The 17,294-nt window shown below is 57.6% G+C and overlaps 1 protein-coding gene across 6 annotated transcripts in view; it reads left to right on the top strand.

Moving 5' to 3' along the window:
- Positions 1 to 17,294, top strand: part of RPTOR (regulatory associated protein of MTOR complex 1) — a 235,351-nt gene that overhangs the window by 197,585 nt on the left and 20,472 nt on the right. For all 6 annotated transcript variants that reach the window (XM_031469283.2, XM_064495402.1, XM_064495406.1 and 3 more), the window contains 4 exons: positions 3,363 to 3,481; positions 7,658 to 7,761; positions 8,262 to 8,445; positions 9,373 to 9,483. In XM_031469283.2, the coding sequence (XP_031325143.2) occupies positions 3,363 to 3,481; positions 7,658 to 7,761; positions 8,262 to 8,445; positions 9,373 to 9,483 (518 nt within the window). The remainder of the gene's footprint in view (positions 1 to 3,362; positions 3,482 to 7,657; positions 7,762 to 8,261; positions 8,446 to 9,372; positions 9,484 to 17,294) is intronic.

The following is a 17,294-nucleotide window of genomic DNA, read 5'->3' as shown; positions in this document are numbered from 1 at the left end:
CCCAGGCCAGAGCCCCCGCCCCCAGCCACACGGACTGGGCTTGGAGAGCCTGGGGCCGGAGGAGAGCGAGGAGCTGCCCCAGGTCTGGAAAGGCCGGCACTGCCTGGATCGCCCAAGGCCCGCAGGGCCGGGCAGAGCTGTCCTTCCCGCGGGGCGCCTGTGGTCGGCGTCTGGCCCCTGCCCACCTCCGGAGCCTCTGCCTGCGGCTGGGGTGTCGCTGCGTCCCCCGACGTCATCGTGACTGGCCAGGAAGTAGCCTCTCCCGCCTCCCTCCCCCTTCTCCGCCCGGTGTCAGGAAGCCCCAACGGAGGAGACCTTCTTGCAGCTCCGGACCCCACGGCCGGGAGCTCTGGGCATCAGGGAGGAGCTGGAAGAGGGCAGAGCTGGGCCAAGAAGGGGGAGCCACACGCGCTGGCTGGCGGGTGGGCGGGCAGGCGCTCCAGGCCAGGCGTCGGGAGCAGCGCTGGTTACGATGCCACACGTTCTGTGTTTCTGTGGCCAAAACCCTGAATCGAAGGCCCCCACTAAGTGCGTCAGCACTTGGAAAGGGCCGTGGAGACACGCTGCCCAGTGCAGCCGGTGAGGGGGGAGGGGAGCCGGGCCCCCAGAGGGGCTCCGAGTCAGGCTCACCAAGACCCGGGGCGGCTTCCTGGAGGGACCCTCATCCCCGTCACCCCCACCGAGCGCCCACGCCGGCGCCCCAAGACCCAGCCTCCAGCACAGCTTCACTCCCTCCTCAGCCGCTCTCCCGCCCCGAGGGACCCCTGGGAGCCGGTCGGCCACAGTGCCTGGAGCAAACTTCCCTGCATCGGATGCTATTTAGAAAACTGCGGTCGTTGCTCTGAAAAATGAATCCTAAAACCGTTACTTACAATCTTTTATTACTTTCAGTCTAGACACGAAAATAGGCTCTCAGCGTTTATGGGGAATTCGGGAGAGCCAGACGGGGCCCCGTGTCCGAGCCCGGCCCCGCCCCAGCCCCGCCCCGGGACCGCGCCCCCCGCCCTCGCTCTGGCCCGGGCTCAGTGCGGCCGGGAGTCGGACCGCTGCGGTGTGGACACAGCAGATTTATAGCCAGCGTGGCTCACAGAGCAGAGTGGCCGAGAGGTGGTGGCCAGCCCGGGGAGGGGTGAGGCAGGGACAGCCCTTCCAGGTCCCGGTTCTGTGCTTTCACTGGTAAATCGTGCACCAGTCACTGTGGCCAAAGACTCAGAGAAACGAGATGCTTTTGTGTCTTTGCTGAATCACAGACCGTGTGACAGCAAAGTCAAAATCTGCAAGAAAGTCAACGGCAGTAACCGAAGCTGCGGTTTTGTAAAGTGACGGTAGCCGCTAGCGTGCACCCTCCCTCAGTGCCCAGACTCCCCTGGGGGTGGCCCTGTGCCCCCCCGGCTCTGCATCGGCCACCCCCACATCGTGTCCCAAGGTCACCCAGCTGGGACCCCCCACGCCACCCCGCACCCCTTCCTCGCATTTAAACCAGAGGCACCTAGACGAAGGCTCCGTCCTGAGCCATCACCCAGTCGGGGGCTCCTTGGAGGCCCACGTCCCCCCTTCCGCAAGCTGCCCGCTGCCCCGGGTCCGTCATCTGCAGTCAGGCTGAGACTCCTGCGCCCTTCGCAAGGAGGCCAGGGGCTGGAAGGGTGCGAGGAGTCTCTGGGAGCCTCACGTGGGGGCGTGGTGCGGGGCGCTTCTCCCCGTCCTGAGCGAGCCGCGCCCGTGGCCGTGCTGCGTCTCGGGAGTCGGGGCCGTCCCGGCCGAGCAGATGTGGGGTGACTGCGCCCTCCTCCTCTCTGAACACAAGAAGCAGTAGCAGCCGGCCCGCACGTCACCGAGCAGGTGCCCCCGTGGCCGGTCTGGGGTGGGGGCAGCTTTTAGGAAACGTCCCTGCAGAGATTCTGGACTGACTGGCAAGCAGCCCCTCAGGCTACGTCAGTCTGGAGAGCTGCTCACATTGGAGAGTTGAGGTTTTTGTTCTGTTTCTACACGGAAGGGTGCGGGAGGGCCTCGGGGAGGCAGGTGTCACGTGCACCAGTCACCAGCGAGGGGTCTGCTCCTCCAGCTCCGGTGCCCTGGGGACGGGCGTGTGCAGCAGGCAGCCGCCGTGCACACGCGGACACCGCTGTCCCCGTAGAAAGGGGCCCCGAGCCGTACCGCCTCCCAGGCGAGAGAGAGGGTGTTGGTTGAGGTGAGCTAGGATGTGTCCGTGAGTGTCCACGCCGGACTCACATGAGAAACCGACCTTCACTCTGAACCTCCGTCCAGCCTCTCTGATTTGAACGTGTCGTGTAAAACCCGGTCCGTGAACAGTGGTGTCCATCAGGGAACATGGGCCTCCAACGGCACTCTGGTGTTTAAGTCGTTCGTGGCCCAGGCGGGGCTCCACCAGGAGCTGGCCAGTCCGGGGGCGTGGGGTCAGGGGGCGTGGGGGTCCCGGCTCGTTTCAGGTCCTCTTTTACTCCCTGCTGTTGGACAGGCACTGGCTTTTTGACAGGTTGTCCAGCTCCCCCCAGACCTAAAGGATGCGGGCATGTGGCTGGCTCCCCACCCTCCAGGTCCTGCTGTGACAGAAGGAGCCACCCTCACCCACGGGTGTCGCTGCCGAGGCAGCCCGGGTCGTGGGGCGGTGTTGGCCTGAGGGTCAGATGGGTGCACGTCTCAACCCTTCGTCCTTTGGGTTGACGCTGGGCCTGGCTGTCCTCTGCTATGAGGCCGGGCTGATGCCTGCGGCCAGGACTGTGAGGTTAAGTAGGACTGAGCCGCCTTCACGGGGGAGCCTGCCCCCCACATAAACATTCCTTTCCTTCGTGCCCACGATTCACCCCATCTCGTTTGTGTCCTGTCTCACCTGCCTTGGCCCCCAGTACGCGGAGGCCCTCATGTGGAGAGCACACTCGGGAAGTGCTGGGTGCCTGGGGGTCCCGGGGGCTCGGGGAGCTCGGGACGGGCCGCAGGCGGGTGTGGGCAGAAGACTGAGTGAGTCGCGGAGCCCAGAGCAGGCCCCGAATGCAGACTCGGGGCGGGCCCGGCCAGCGCCCCCTGCTCGCGAGGCCACGGGCTTCCGGGAATCTAGGCGTTAAATCAGCACCGCTCCGGGGCTGGGCGGTGCCCTCCAGTCGGCAAGGCTGCAAGGAGGTCCTGCCCCTTTCTGACTTCTCCTTCTGGAAAGATCCAGCCTCTCTACCCCCAGCAGTCCTGCGTCTCTGGGCCCTGAGTCAGGCAACAGAACCGGGCCTCCCTCAGCCCAGTTCTTTCAAGCCTCCCCCCGATACTTGGTCAGGTTTTCAGAAAAGAGAGCCGCCTCGGCCCGCCCAGCCGCAGTGGTGGCTCGTCGTGATGGAGCCTCTCCGGCTCTCTCCTAGGGGTCTCCTTCAACAGCGTCTACACTCAGATCTGGAGAGTCCTGCTGCATCTGGCTGCAGACCCCTACCCAGACGTTTCCGACTTGGCCATGAAGGTGCTCAACAGCATCGCCTACAAGGTACGTGGGGGGCGTCCCCACGGAGCTCTCGCGTCCCGGGTCCCGCTGTGACAGTCCCCACAGGGACCGCCGGGCGCCCTCAGGTCTCCTCCACCACGGCTCAGAAACTCGGAGCAAGTGCTTCCTGTGCAGAGTCACGGGTTCCTGGTTTTCCCGCTGTGTGTGGCGGTTGGACGGTCTTCGTGGCAGTTAACCTTTCAGGAATGGAGCAGTAACAAAGGCTGCAAAGAAGCCATTCCTCGCGGCATTTTTAAAGATTCTCGTAGCTTTCTGCTGAAGTTTCAGGCTCACAGACAAGTTGCAGGAGTACAGGGAAGTGCCTCACGGGTTACAGTTTACCTGGCGTGTCTCCGTCCTTACCTGCCCCCGTTCACATCTGAGGGGTTCCTCCCCTGGTGGCCGCTTGCCTGAGGGCACAGGGCCCCTGGGAAGGCTGGCTCCTGCCTCGTGTGTGTGTGTGTGTGTGTCTGTAATCTAGCGCCTGGCCTTGAAGTCTCACAGCTGTAAGCTCATCACAGCACACCTGCCCGCAGAGAGCTGTTCGTCTTAGGAGTCCCTCAGGCCCGCGAGGCAGGGACACCTCGTCAAGGGCCATGTGTGAAGCGTGCAGCTGTGAGCCAGGGCACCCCACCTCAGGGCGATCAAACACCCTTTGTCTAGTCTCCCGTCGCCCCCCCAGCTCTACCAGCAGATCACAGCGACCCGGGACACAGCCTCGTGCCTTTAGCACAGCGTTCTCCGCCCAAGCCCTAGGAGCACTCGGCAAAGTGGCACGTGGCCTCCTGCCCGCAGCGCAGACCTCAGGTGACACACCCCGTGCGCGCGCGGCTGGCCCGCCCACAGGCACGCCCGCACTGAGGGTGGAGAGCAGAGCGGGCCGCCTGGAGTCTGTGCCCTGGGAGAGCTGGCAGGGGCACAGCACAGGCTACGTGCGTGCATGCGTGCTTTAAGAGTAAACTTTGCTACTGAAGAATCTAGCAGTGTGAACGCTAAGGAAATCCTTTCTTGTCCCCAATTTAGTTTCAGAACACGTCTTTCTTCTCTTCTAACCAAAGAGGGGCTGCATTTCAATTCGCAGGGAGCAGGCCTATTTTAGATATTTGAGTCTGAAGCCAAGGTTTTATTCATCAAAGTCACGACGGCCCGGTTGCTCTGAGACGCCCCAGAGAGTTCTGCATCCAGACGCAGGCGCCGCTGCCAGCCACCTATGCAGGAATCCACACAGCTCGAGCTTTAGCCCAGCTCCCGCGGGCTTGGGGTTTGGGTTTTGCTTGTAGCTTTTATTGTGGAAAATTTCAAACCACGTAGAGCTGAAGAGCAGAGGCTAGTGCCCCGGGACCGGGGCCAGCCCCACAGCGCCCCCTCGGGCCGCTCCTGCCGCCCGGGTCTCGGGGGCACTGGGAGCGACGCTTCCGCTGCGGCTGTTCAGACGTCAGGGGCACGTGTCGTAATAATCACTACTTTTAATATTTACAAGAAGGTTCATGTTAAAAAGTGTGCCGTGACCATCAGGAGCCGCGTCTGCTGCCGGGCGCGTGCAGCCCACGTGTTGGAAATCAGAGGTTAACACTTAATTACAGGCAGAGCCAGCGGCCTGAGTCACTAGTAAATGAAACAGAGGTTGAGATACCCAGGAAAGCACACTCCAAAGTACCGCCAGAGCCTGAGAGCGCAGCCTTGCCGACCCGCCGCAGGCGCACGTTGTTTACGTGGGACGTGCAGCTCACGGAGGACCTCCTCTTAGGTCAGCAGAGCCTCCTGCTGCTACAGGTGTCCGCACTCAGGCCAGGCGGCCCGTGCGGCCTGCCTCGTGCTCAGCCCAGAGCCGACTGTGGACAGTCTCTTGGGAGCCCCTCACACGTGGATCCAGACCCTCAGTGTGCGGTTAACAGGCACACTCTTGAAACAAACACTCCAGCCCCCGAGAGCCGCCCGAAGCCCCCATCGGCTTCCGCGACCCCAACTGTTCCGAGATGCAGTTGGGAAATGCCCCGCCCTGTGGCCCACGTTCCCGTGGGATGTTTTCCCTGCCGTGGATTGGGCTTTCCCGTGTCCACGTGAGGCAGCATGGTCGAGCGGACGAGCTCAGAGTGAAGAAGGCACTCGGGGGGCTGGAGACCCCCCCCATGAACTGTGTGGGGCAGGGAGCAGAGGCAGGGCTGGGGTGTGCGCATGTGTGTGAGTGTGCATGTGTGTGCATGCCCGTGTGCCCGTGTCCCTGCAAATCGGGCTGAGAGGATACAGCTGCCCCAAGGGTCTGCCTTCTAACCGGATGCTTGCTGCCCTCTGAAAGGTGAGGGCGACCCCCCTCTGTTTCTCTCTTCTGTCCTTGAGCCTTGTCAGGAAGGGACGTCTCAGTGTATCTGCTGGTCCAGGGCATCCAGGGCAGCGTCAGGGAGGTGACGGGGAGTCGCCGCACGAGAAGGACGGGTGGATGGCCAACAGGGCTCACGCGGGGCCCTGGGGTCCTGCAGACCTGCTCTGCATCATCCTCAGCTTGCAGCCCCAACCCCGGCATCCAGCACCAGCCACTGCCATTTCTCTGTCCCCCTTTCCTGGCCACGTGCTCTGCTCTCTGTAAAACGGCAGCTGGGAGCAGTGCAGAAAGGGCCTCCCCGGGGGTGCCTCCCTCTGGCCCCGGCTCCCAGGGCCTCTGTCCATGGCTTCCGCCGACGGGCAGTCCGCAGGCACCTCCGGCTCCCGCACAGAACACATGGTCACCATGGAGGCGATGTTTGGTGCACAAACAGGAAATGTGAGGCAAAACAGCTTCATCCAAGCCTGCGACCCCAGGATGCATCACCAGTCGTGGGGTCTCCCCGGCTGATGGGTGCCCAGCCCTCAGGGTCTCCAGAAGGAACTCAGAACGAGGTGTGCGTGGAGCCGCCGCTGGCGTGAACTGCGCCGGAGCGGGGCCCCCGCTCGCCCTCTGGGCCACGTGAGACCAGGCGGGGCCGGGAGGGGGGCAGTCACTCACCCGCGCCCACTCCTTCCCTTTGGGGTCTCGGGGGAAGTCGGGCTCCAGCTCAGGCAGCAGCGGACCCCCTGAGCTCAGGGAGCGTTTGAAAGGTGATGACTCTGCTGAATCTTCAATTCAGCCCCAAAGTGTTCCGCCTTCCCCCATCACCTCCCACTGATTTTCCGGAAACTTTGAAGAGACACGTTAAGTTCAGAGTTTCTCAGCTGTGATTTCTCTTCTCCTTTTAGACTCCGCACGGGACCACTTGGCCTTCAGGCTTTGTGGGGGTGTCCGTGTGTGCAGAGCTGGCCAAATAATTAAATACCCAGCAAGGCAAGCAAACAGTACGGCTTTTATAATGCAAAAGATAAGAGCCATTTTTCAAAGGCTGATTATAATTCAGCTCTTGCTGCTTTTATTTCAAAGTGAAGGATTGTCTGGGAGGCAGCGATGACACACTGGTTGCTCCGTTTTCTGTATTTTCTGTCTGTTGGCTGAATGTCGATACGGTGCCCTGACTGCTGAGTGGAAGGGTCCAGAACACTCGGTCCTCTGGGAGCAGCCAGTCCCAGGCTCCCCTGGAGTTCACCCCACAGAGGTCGAGGCTCCTCTTGTTTCTTGTTTCCTCCTCCCTGTTTTGAAAAAGCCACTCCCCTCCTGCAGGCCTGCTCAGGCCGGTGCAGACCCCCTCCCAGGGTGAAGCGGCAGGCCCACCCCTGCTGTGGGAGGACGCGCCCACACCCGGATCTGGGCTTCATCCTGCAGGGGCTGCTCCGCGAGGAGCCCAGGCTGAGCTGGGCCGGGTTCCTCTGAGCACGAGGTCGGCTGTGCAGCGGGAGGTGAGGGGCTGAGGCTTCACCAGGAAGCTGCTCTCTCCTAGGGGGCGGGGAGGCCAGGGAGGGGGCCCTCCCAAAAGGGAGCACGGAGAGCCTCTTCCCTGACTCCTGGCCCCGACTCCTCGCGAGTCCCAGCCAGGTTTTACGACAGCATCTCGAGGGGGTCATCCCGGAGCCTCCCTAGACCCAGACAGGTTTCTTCCAGAAAAGCAAAAGAAGATCATTTTATCTGCAGGGTGACGTTCGGGGGAGAATCTCAGATGGGACCTTACGTTGCTGTGAGACTCTCTCTGCCAAGAGCAGCGCCAACCTGTGCTAGTCCTGTGGCCTCCGAGCTGTCGCCGGCCACCGCCCACCTCACCTGTCCCTTTGCTCCTTCAGGCCACAGTGAACGCCCGGCCTCAGCGCATCCTCCCCACCTCCTCCCTCACGCAGTCGGCGCCCGCCAGCCCCACCAACAAGGGCGTCCACATCCACCAGGCGGGGTAAGTGGGGCAACTGTCCTGGGACCTGGGGGCCCCTCCCGCATCTTCTCATCTGAGCCCTTCCTTGAGTCCTCCCCCACCTTCCTCTGCACAGTTGTAACAGCAGAGGTTAACAGAACCCGATTTCTGTTCAGAACTTGTCAGAGAGGGTCTGTGCCCCGCAGCGGGTGGCCGGGGTGGGGAACCCTCCTCTCACTGGTCTGTGTCCACACGGCCGAGCATGGGGTCCTGGGCAGCAGCAGAGCCCGGCAGACTAGCGGTCCCACTGCACCTGCCTTGCGCTGCCCCCGTTTTCGGGGAGGACGATGCTCAGAACCCGCAGGCAGGAGCTGCACGAGCAGCTGGGTTTGGAAGTCGAGCCGGGCAGCCGAGGGCATTCTGGGCCGATGACCCTGGGCCCACTTGTGGGACTGGGGGCGGGCGACCCCAGAAGTTGCTTAGGGTTTGGTTTCTGAGCACTGGCTCTGGGTAAAACCCATGTTCTTCTTCCCCAACGGTAGAGGGTCCCCGCCAACCTCCAGCACCAGCAGCTCCAGCCTGACCAACGACGTGGCCAAGCAGCCAGTCAGCCGAGACCTGCCTCCAGGCCGGCCGGGCGCTGCGGGCCCAGTGGGGGTGCAGTACACGCCCCACTCCCACCAGTTCCCCCGGACACGGAAGATGTTTGACAAGGGCCCAGACCAGGTACAGACGTGGCTGTAAACCCTGACTCTCGTGGGGTCAGGATGCGGGACGCCGTGAGCCGGCCACGGCCCTGGCGAATGTCGCAGGGCTTCCCTCCTGTGCCTGCGGCCCCGGGTCCAGGCTCACTCCCCTGGTGGCCGCAGCCTCTGGAACGAGAGGCTCTTCGGGCTGGCCTGCTTCTGCTCCTCGGTAAACAGCACTTGCCTCCGCTCGACGTGGCCGCTGCTCTGCGGGAGCAGTGATTCTGAGCAGGCTGTTTGCTGTTTCCATCAAGATTCAATTCCCCCACAGCCGGGGGGTGCGGTCAGTGCCGCTGAGTGGAACCAACATTTCAGGAGGGTGGGGAGTGGCGTCCTTGCTGGGAGGGTTGTGAGGACACGTAACAGGGCGGCCACGCTCCTTGGGTGCTGGTCCACGCAGAGCAGCATGGTGGGGCAGGGGCGAGGTGAGGCCCCACCACTGGTCCCAGCGAGCAGCACCAGCTATTTTAGCTCTGAGCACCGAGGAGTCCCCGTCGACCTGCTCCTCGCTGCGTGCTGGCCCCAGAGCCACAGAGCAGGCAGCGTCCCTGCGCGCCCCACTCTCACCGGAACCTGTGGGACCGGCCCGGTCAGAGGTCAGCCCCGGTACCAGGCAGCAGGGGCCCACGGGGGTGGGCGACCTGGCGGCTATGGGGAGTGTGGGGACTTGCAGCCCAGGCCGTCTCAGCCAGCCCCTGGGCCTCGCAGCCCTGTGCTGATCATCGGGGCCCCTGGTCACCGGGACGCAGAAGTGAGGGGGCTCGGTGATGTTGTCCTCAGAAGCCGGACCACTGGCCCTGTGCCTTGGGCTCCAGGGATGGACGGCCTTGAGCTCCCGGGGGTTCGGGGATGACATGACTGACTGTTCCTGTCTTCTTCCCCTTCCTCCCTTCCTGACACCACAAAGACCACCGACGACCCGGACGATGCGGCTGGACACAGAAGCTTCATCTCGGCCACGATGCAGACGGGGTTCTGTGACTGGAGCGCCCGGTACTTTGCCCAGCCCGTCATGAAGGTAGCCGTGCGTCCTCAGCTCTTGGGCGGTGGAGCCAGAACCCTGGCGAGTGTGTGCTCCCCATGTCCCCACAAATGCCCATGGGCCTTCAGGGCCCCGGCCTCGGGCCTGGGCGCCTCGAGCCCTCTGCTCTGAGCTCAGGCTTGCGTCCCCACTGGTTTACTCTCTGTGCTCCCCGGGCCCCGCACCGTGACCCCCTCTAGCCTGGGTGCAGCCGCATGGAGCCCTGTGCCAGCCAGCCTCCTGCTTTGTTACACATGGCTGTTGAAGGGAGTGCCAAGTCACGGTCACGATGGCTGATGTTAACAGTTAGACAAACAGCAAGAGAAAGAGACTCAATTTACCTTCCCATTTTGTCCCCAAAAAAAAATGATGGGGAAGAAGCCTGACTTTGCTGAGCTCGCCAGTGTGAGGTGCGTCCCTTTGGGTTGGCGAGCTCGTCCCAGGTGCCCAGGCCTGCTTGGGCTGCTCACCGCGTGGGGGCTGTCGGACTCAGCTAGCCACGTTTTCGAAGGACCTGTCCACCGGGGCCAACCGAACGCGTCTGGCTGATTCCGGGACACCCCCTTCCAGGTCTGACGCGCCACCTTCGTGATGTGGCGTGACGTGTGTTCCATGGCTGCAGATTTGGGCCCCGCATTCCGGGGACAGGGCGGGACAGGGGCTCCGTGTCCGCCTGGCTGCAGGGAGCCTCACTGTGGGGCTTCCTCGCGGACTTTCCGTTCTGACAGAGCCCCCCCCCCCCCCACCCACAGAGGCTTCCCAGCTGAAAGCCGCAGCTTGTTTGTCCTTAGGTTTCAAGCTGCACATGCAGGTGATTTCCACGGAGAACTTGGACTTTGTTACAACTCTTCTCCTGCCTTCTGTTCCCCGCCAGAGATACTGATGTGTGTCGAGAAGAACACAAAACAGTCGTTCTAGTGCCTGAGGCAGGTCATAGTCCTCTGTTGAGCCCTGTTGCTGAGAAGGGAGAGGTCTCAGCAGCGAAAACAGTGCACTTAGACGTCCGACAGGAGGAGAATGGGTAAAAAGCGTGAAGTATGTGACACGGTACCCGTGGTGACGTTAAAAAATGAAGCTTTGAAGTTAACATAACAAGGAGATGCTCATGATAAAACTTTTTAGGGGGGAGGAGGTATGTCATTGGCCGAGTGTGTGCTTAGCATGCATGACGTCCTGGGTTCAATCCCCAGCACCTACATTTAAAAAAAAAAAATTTAAGGAAAAAAAGCAAGACGTAAGGTGGCCACAGAATGACCACAGTTGTGCTCACATCTGGGTGCGAGAGGGGCCGGGAAGCAGCAGACCCCGACGTGTCAGTGGTGGTGCTGAATTTGTGTCATTCTGACTCGTTTCTGTCTTTTCTACATTTTCCACGCTTAGCACGGAGTATCTTTATAGTCAGAACAAAACGTATTAAAGAAATGATGCCAAGAGACAGTAGAGACCTGTTACGGGGTCCCCGCCAGGCTGGGCCTGTCCCTGCTGACCAGTCCACCTGTAGACGGGACATTGCAAGCTGCTCTGGCTGAGAGGAGGGATGGGCAGACACTGGACTGTGTCCCCAGAGATGTGCATCCCTGGTGCTGGGGGCGAGTCTCCCTTCAGATCTGTGGTTCACACCGTCTCCTTCAGAGTTAGGTCAGTCTAGTAACAGAAGTTCTGTTTCCGGGACATCGTCTCCTGTGTAAGGAAGTGAGGTCACACGGCTTGGACTCTCGGTGGTCTGGTCCGTCCTCGTTCGGAGGCAACAGTGGCTGTAACTCACAGTCACTGCTGGCATAGTGATGAGCTGCTGTTCTGGAAATCTCTGGATATGCCTGTTCTCCGTCATGTCCCGTGACTTCTGTTCAGATGTGGCAGCAGATCTCCTGCCTTTGTGTTCCTTCGTGTGTGCGCCTGGACATGTGTCTGCGAATTCCCGCTGGGGCAGGCCCGCCAGGTGCTGGCCGGGAAGAGACAGAGGCTGTCAGCCCAGGGGTCTGTCCTGGTGTGTCGTGCTGGCTCCCAATGTGAGGGCAGCACAGTGAGATGGGGTGAGGGGGGTCCCCGCAGGATTAACTCGCTGTTCAGCGCTGAGCCCGCAGGAGGAGCCAGCAAACAGTGCTGAGGGAGGAGACGGTGTTTCCGCCGACCTGGCCACGTTTGCAGAAACAGACTCTCGTGGGTATAGCTTGAAATGAGATTCTAGGTGTTGTGACTGAAAATGAAGTTCTGTTATGGTCAGGCTCTAAGTCCCCTTTTGTGCTGTGTTTTGTGTCTTGCTGTGTCTGTGCTGTGGTCAGCTGGGCCGTAATCCCTGCCGGCAGCTGAAGTGCCAGGCGCTTCGGGCCCGCGTGACTGTTCTTTTACGTTAATTAGAGGCGTCATCCAAGCTTTGGGAGAGGACGCATTTTATCTCATTGCTAGCTTTTAAAAGAAATTCTTCCTACTTTTTTCAGGTGGTATTCACGAGGGCGTACTTTTATTAATTTAATTAATCAGCTAATGACATGTGTGTGCAATGAAAGGCATTAGGAACTTGTTTATTGGGCTGCTTCTTGTGCCAGCTAAAAATGGCTCGAGGCTAGGAAGGTCCCAGAAAGGAGAGAAGAACCTCAGACTCTAAAAACTTCAGAGGTGAGCGTTTACCAGGTAATACTTACTAGGTTACAAAATTATGCGCAATATGATAGTCACGGGCAGCTAATGGTCGGTAGGATTGAATACCCCAAACGTGACTGTAATGACAGTTTTTGCCATCTATCAGCTCACAGTCAGATTTCCCAGAGGTCTGCGTGACCGAAAAGAACTACTGTTGCTGCGAAGTGTGTTACAGCTCAGTGTTACAGCAACCTGGATCCGGGCGAGAGACCAAGCAGCACTCAGACGGTTGGAGAGCTCAGGTTTATTACACCAGCGGGCCCAGAGGAGTTAACACTCCAAGCTCTGGGCCCCGTCTGTAGGTTTACACAGGCTTTTATAGGCTGCCAGTCTATACTTTGCAACATCATATGCAAATACGTTGTTTTGACTAGTTAGGAATAAGCTTTGTAGAAATGGACCAGTCGGGAGTGAGCTCTATGCAAACGAGGTGCTACAAATGGACCAATCAGGAGTTAGCTCAGGGAACCAATAGAATCTTAGGGGTAAGTTCCACTTTCTTAGCAGCAAGCCATTTCAGAGGCAAAAAGCAAGATGATGGCCGTTGGACCAGGGAACCGGATGGTGCTGGCAGGAGAGTAGTGGCCCTGCCTGGGGGTCCTGCCGGTCTTTTTCGTGGGGCTTCCTGCTTCACTACCTTCTGGACTTGGTTCTCCTTTGAAAGATGAAACCACCCCTCTGTCTTCCCTGAGTTGGTTTACAGAGCTCACATCTGCTTAAGAAAGAACATTAAAAATGGTCTGTTACGTGCTTACAGGAAAAAAAAGATACACTGAAATTTGTTCTGATTACAAAAATATTACAATTTTTTTTCACTCGAAGGTTGGCAAATTTCAAAGATTGATTTTGCCCAGAGGATGGGTTACCAGGGTGTGGGGAAATGGGAACTCTCAGATACTATTGGTGGGTGGCAGAATACGAGCTTGGTGTGGGGCCTTTCTGTGGCAGCTATCAACACTGTGAATGGGTAAGCCCAGGGGGAGGGTATAGCTCGTGGGCATAGCTCGTGGTAGCGCACCAGCTCAGCGTTCGTGGGGTCCCGGGTTCAGTCCCCAGGACCTCCATTAAAAAAATAAATAAATAAATAAATAAACCTAACTACCCCCCCAAAATATGAATTAAAATTAAAATTAAAAAAAAATTTTTTTTAATGGGTAAGCCCAGAAACCAACAACCGCGCTCTGAGAAGCAGATCCTGCAACCACTACGGTGCATCTATGTGTGGTAACGGCCATCTAGAGATGCTCGTTACAGGGTTACTTGTAATAGCAGAAAGTTGAGAACGAGAGAATATTGATTAGGAAACTGCATTAGAAATGATGGGTCTGTGCATGAATCTTGGCGATGTTCTCCTAGGGCCGTCTACCCCAGCAATAGAAATAAAGCGAAAATAAGCAAATGGGACCTAATTACACTTAATAAGCTTTTGCACAGCAAAGGAAACTGTAACAAAACAAAAGGACAAGCCACGGAATGGGAGGAAAGTTTTGCAAGCAGTGCAACAGACAAGGGCTTGATCTCCAGCATATATAAACAACTCATACAACTTATTAACAAAAAAAAACAGGCAACGCAATCCGAAAATGGGCAGAAGACCTAAGCAAGCAATTCTCCAGTGAAGACATATAAATGGCCAATAGGCATGTGAAAAAATGCTCAGTATTGCTAATCATCAGAGAAATGCAGATCAAAACTACAATGAGGTATCACCTCACACCAGCCAGAATGGCCGTCATTCAGAAGTCCACAAACGATAAATGCTGGAGAGGCTGTGGAGAACAGGGAGCCCTCCTACACTGCTGGTGGGAATGCAGTTTGGTGCAGACACTGTGGAAAACAGTGTGGAGATTCCTCAAAAGACTAGGAATAGACTTGCCCTATGACCCAGGAATCCCACTCCTGGGTGCATATCTGGAGAAAACTAATTCCAGAAGACACCCGCACCTCCGTGCTCACAGCAGCGCTACTGACAACAGCCAGGACATGGGAGCACGTAAGTGTCCATCCACACGTGACTGGACAAAGAAGATGCAGTGTACTTATACAACAGAATACCACTCAGCCACAAAAAAGCAATAAAACAGTGCCATTTACGGCAACATGGGTGGACCTGGAGATGGTCATCCTTAGTGAAGTAAGCCAGAAAGAGAAAGAAAAGTACCGTATGAGATCGCTCGTATGTGGAATCTTTTAAAAAGACACAAATGAACTTATTTACAAAACAGAAACAGACTCACAGACGTAGACAACAAACTTCTGGTTACCAGGGGGTGAAAGGGGTGGGAAGGGGTGAATTGGGAGTTTGAGATTTGCAGATACTAACTACTGTATGTAAAATAGATAAACAAGTTTCTACCGTACAGCACAGGGAACTGTATTCAAAATCTTGTAGGAACCTATAATGAAAAAGAACATGAAAAGGAATGTATGTGTGTTCCTGTGTGACTGACACATGATGCTGTGCACCTGAAATTGACACAACATTGCAAACTGACTATACTTCAATTTAAAAAAAAAAAAAAGAAGATGGTTCTGTGCAGCAGACAGAGCCATTCAAGTCAGTGACTCCGTCTGCGTGAGGACTTGGTTGGATGTCTTGACTCAGTAGGTCAAATAATCCAGTGTCCAAAACACATGCTCAGATGCTGTGGTTCGGTAAATTCCTGCCAGCGTCAGAGGAAGCCTGGAGGAAGCCCACTGCCTCCGGCAGCTGCTTCTAGAAGGCAGGACTTAAATCCGGGAAAGGGGCTGTCCTTTGTGCGTTCTGTACTACAGCTGGTTTGAAAACCAGTCGAAGACACTGCAGGAATAAACGTCTGCAAGCGTTTTGTGAACGTGGACCCCAAATCCTCGGCGTAACGTTAATATTAACAAGTCAAATGCAGCAGCACATGAAGCGGGGACCCGCTCGTAACCACGTGCGTCCTACCCCAGGGACGCAGAGTGGATTGAATGCCTTTAATCATGTAATTGAATGTGTCATTTCTGTATCATATAAAGAAAAACCGTGTGATCATCTCAGTAGCTGCATGATCGCATGATCATCTCAGTAGCCACACGGAAAGGACTTGATGGAATGCAACATTCAGAGTAAAAACTCTCAGCAAAGTAGGGACAGAAGGAATCTCCTTCACCCTCATACAGGCCCCTACAAAACCCTGCAGTTAACATTTCTTCACGGGTAAAAGACTGAGTGTTTTTTCTCTAAAATCAGGTGTAAGGCAAGGATGTCTGACCTCACCGTTCCCATTCAGCATCCACGGTGGGGAGGGGCGGGGTTGGCGAGGGCAAGGCAAGGGGGGTGTGCACGGATGGAGGGGGTGGGCAAGCCTGGCCCTGCTCACGGACGGCGTGACCGTGTGCGTGGGAAGTCCCAAGCAATCTGCAAAATGCTGCTGGAATGAGTAAATGTAGTAAGATCGCAGGGTACAGGGTCGTTGTGCAAAAATCTGTTTATTTTTATATGGACAATTGGAAATTGAGATTAAACCGTTTACAACACCACCCCCCAAACATGAGAAACTAGCTATACATCTAAAAAAAAAAAAAAGAAAAGATCCAAAGGGTGAAAAATACAGAACAGTGATGAAAGTACTCAGAGGGGACATAAATCAATGCAGACCGTGTTCCTGGGCTGAAAGGCTCAATAAACGTAAGACGTCAGTGCTCCCTGAAGTGATGCGAAGATCAGTGCAACCTCAGTCAAACCCCGACAGGCTGGCCTTCCTTCTTGGTCGACAAGCCTGTTCTAAAATGTATGGGGAAAAGCAAGTAAACTAAAATAACCGAAACAACTTTGAAGTAGAACAGATTCGGAGGCCCTTGCTGACGGGCTACGGGGCGCACCGTGAAGTGAAAGCGGTCACGGCGTGGGTGGTGTGTGGACACACGTGGACGTGGGCAGACTGGCGTCCAGCAGCTGACCCACGTCCGTCCGTCCTGCTGGCTTCCCACGGGGGCGCGCGGACCGTTCAGTCCGGCGGAGAGAGGGTGGCCCACCTTGTGGGCAACTCACTGCCTAAAGGGGAAGCCTGGAGCCACGAAACGTCCGGAAGAACACCTTCCTGACCTTGGGTTAGGCGGTGATTTCTTTACTAAGACGCAGGGTGCAAACCACACAAGAAAAAATGACCAGTTGGACCGCGCTGAGAGTGACACCTGCTCTCGTCATGACTCAGTGAAGAACAGGAAAACACGAGCCGCAGACCAAGGGAAGACTGCGAAACGCACATCTGATAAAACCTTGTATCCTGTTTATGTAAAGAGCTCTCGAAATTCCATAACCAGGAAACAAACCGCCCAGTTAAAACCAGAGCAAGAGATCTGCAGACGCTTGGCCAGACAGACACACAGACGGCAGGGCAGCACGGGGAGAGACACGTGTGTCACGGCGGCTGTTCGCGAGGGAAGTTGAGTCGGCAAGTGAGGTGCGGCGCGTCGGCGAGAAGGGCTGGCGCTTTCAGGTCTGTCGGCGCCAGGTGCTTCCCGAGGGTGCACGCCGTGCTGGTGCAAAGGCAGGATGTTGCAGGCGCCCTGGAAACGCTCGGCTGTTTCTTGCAAAATTAAACACACGCTTACGCGGAGCGCAGCGGCCCTGCTGCCGGGTGTTCTCCCAGGAGAGAGGAAGGCTTGGGTGTGGAGGTTCACAGTGGCTCTGTTCTTAGTCTCCAGGCACCGGGAGCACCCCAGATACACTTCCCTCGGTGAGTGAACTGTGCTAGGGCCACGTGACGGAACACTGGCCACCAGAAAACAGTGTTTGAAATAAACTGACGCGTACACACCACGGATGAATTTCGAGCACGTTATGCTCAGGGGAAGAAGCCAGACTCAAGCTGTTCGGTCCAGTTCTGCAACATCCGGAAAAGGCAGGACCAAGCTGCAGGGACAGAAAATGGTTGGGGGGGTTGCCGGGCTGGGGCTGGGGGAGGGCCTGGCCTCAGAGGGCACGTAGCAGTTTGGGGGAGGGAGTGCCTGTTCCATACGTGGATTGTGGTGGTGGCCGCATGACTGTGGCACGCTCAGAACTGTGCCCCCAAGGCTGAAGTTGACAGCGTGTGGCCGCGTGTCAGTCACCCTGATACTTTGGGGAGGTGGGGTCGGTGATGACAACGCCTGTGTATGGGTGGCAGCACCTGCAGGGTCCCTCGTTTGCACTTCAGAGCGCT

The sequence above is a fragment of the Camelus dromedarius genome, chromosome 16 (genome assembly GCF_036321535.1).
Source record: "Camelus dromedarius isolate mCamDro1 chromosome 16, mCamDro1.pat, whole genome shotgun sequence".
Classification (NCBI taxonomy): domain Eukaryota; kingdom Metazoa; phylum Chordata; class Mammalia; order Artiodactyla; family Camelidae; genus Camelus; species Camelus dromedarius.
Note: the sequence above shows the minus strand (reverse complement) of the source record. Positions and strands in the feature narration are given on the sequence as shown.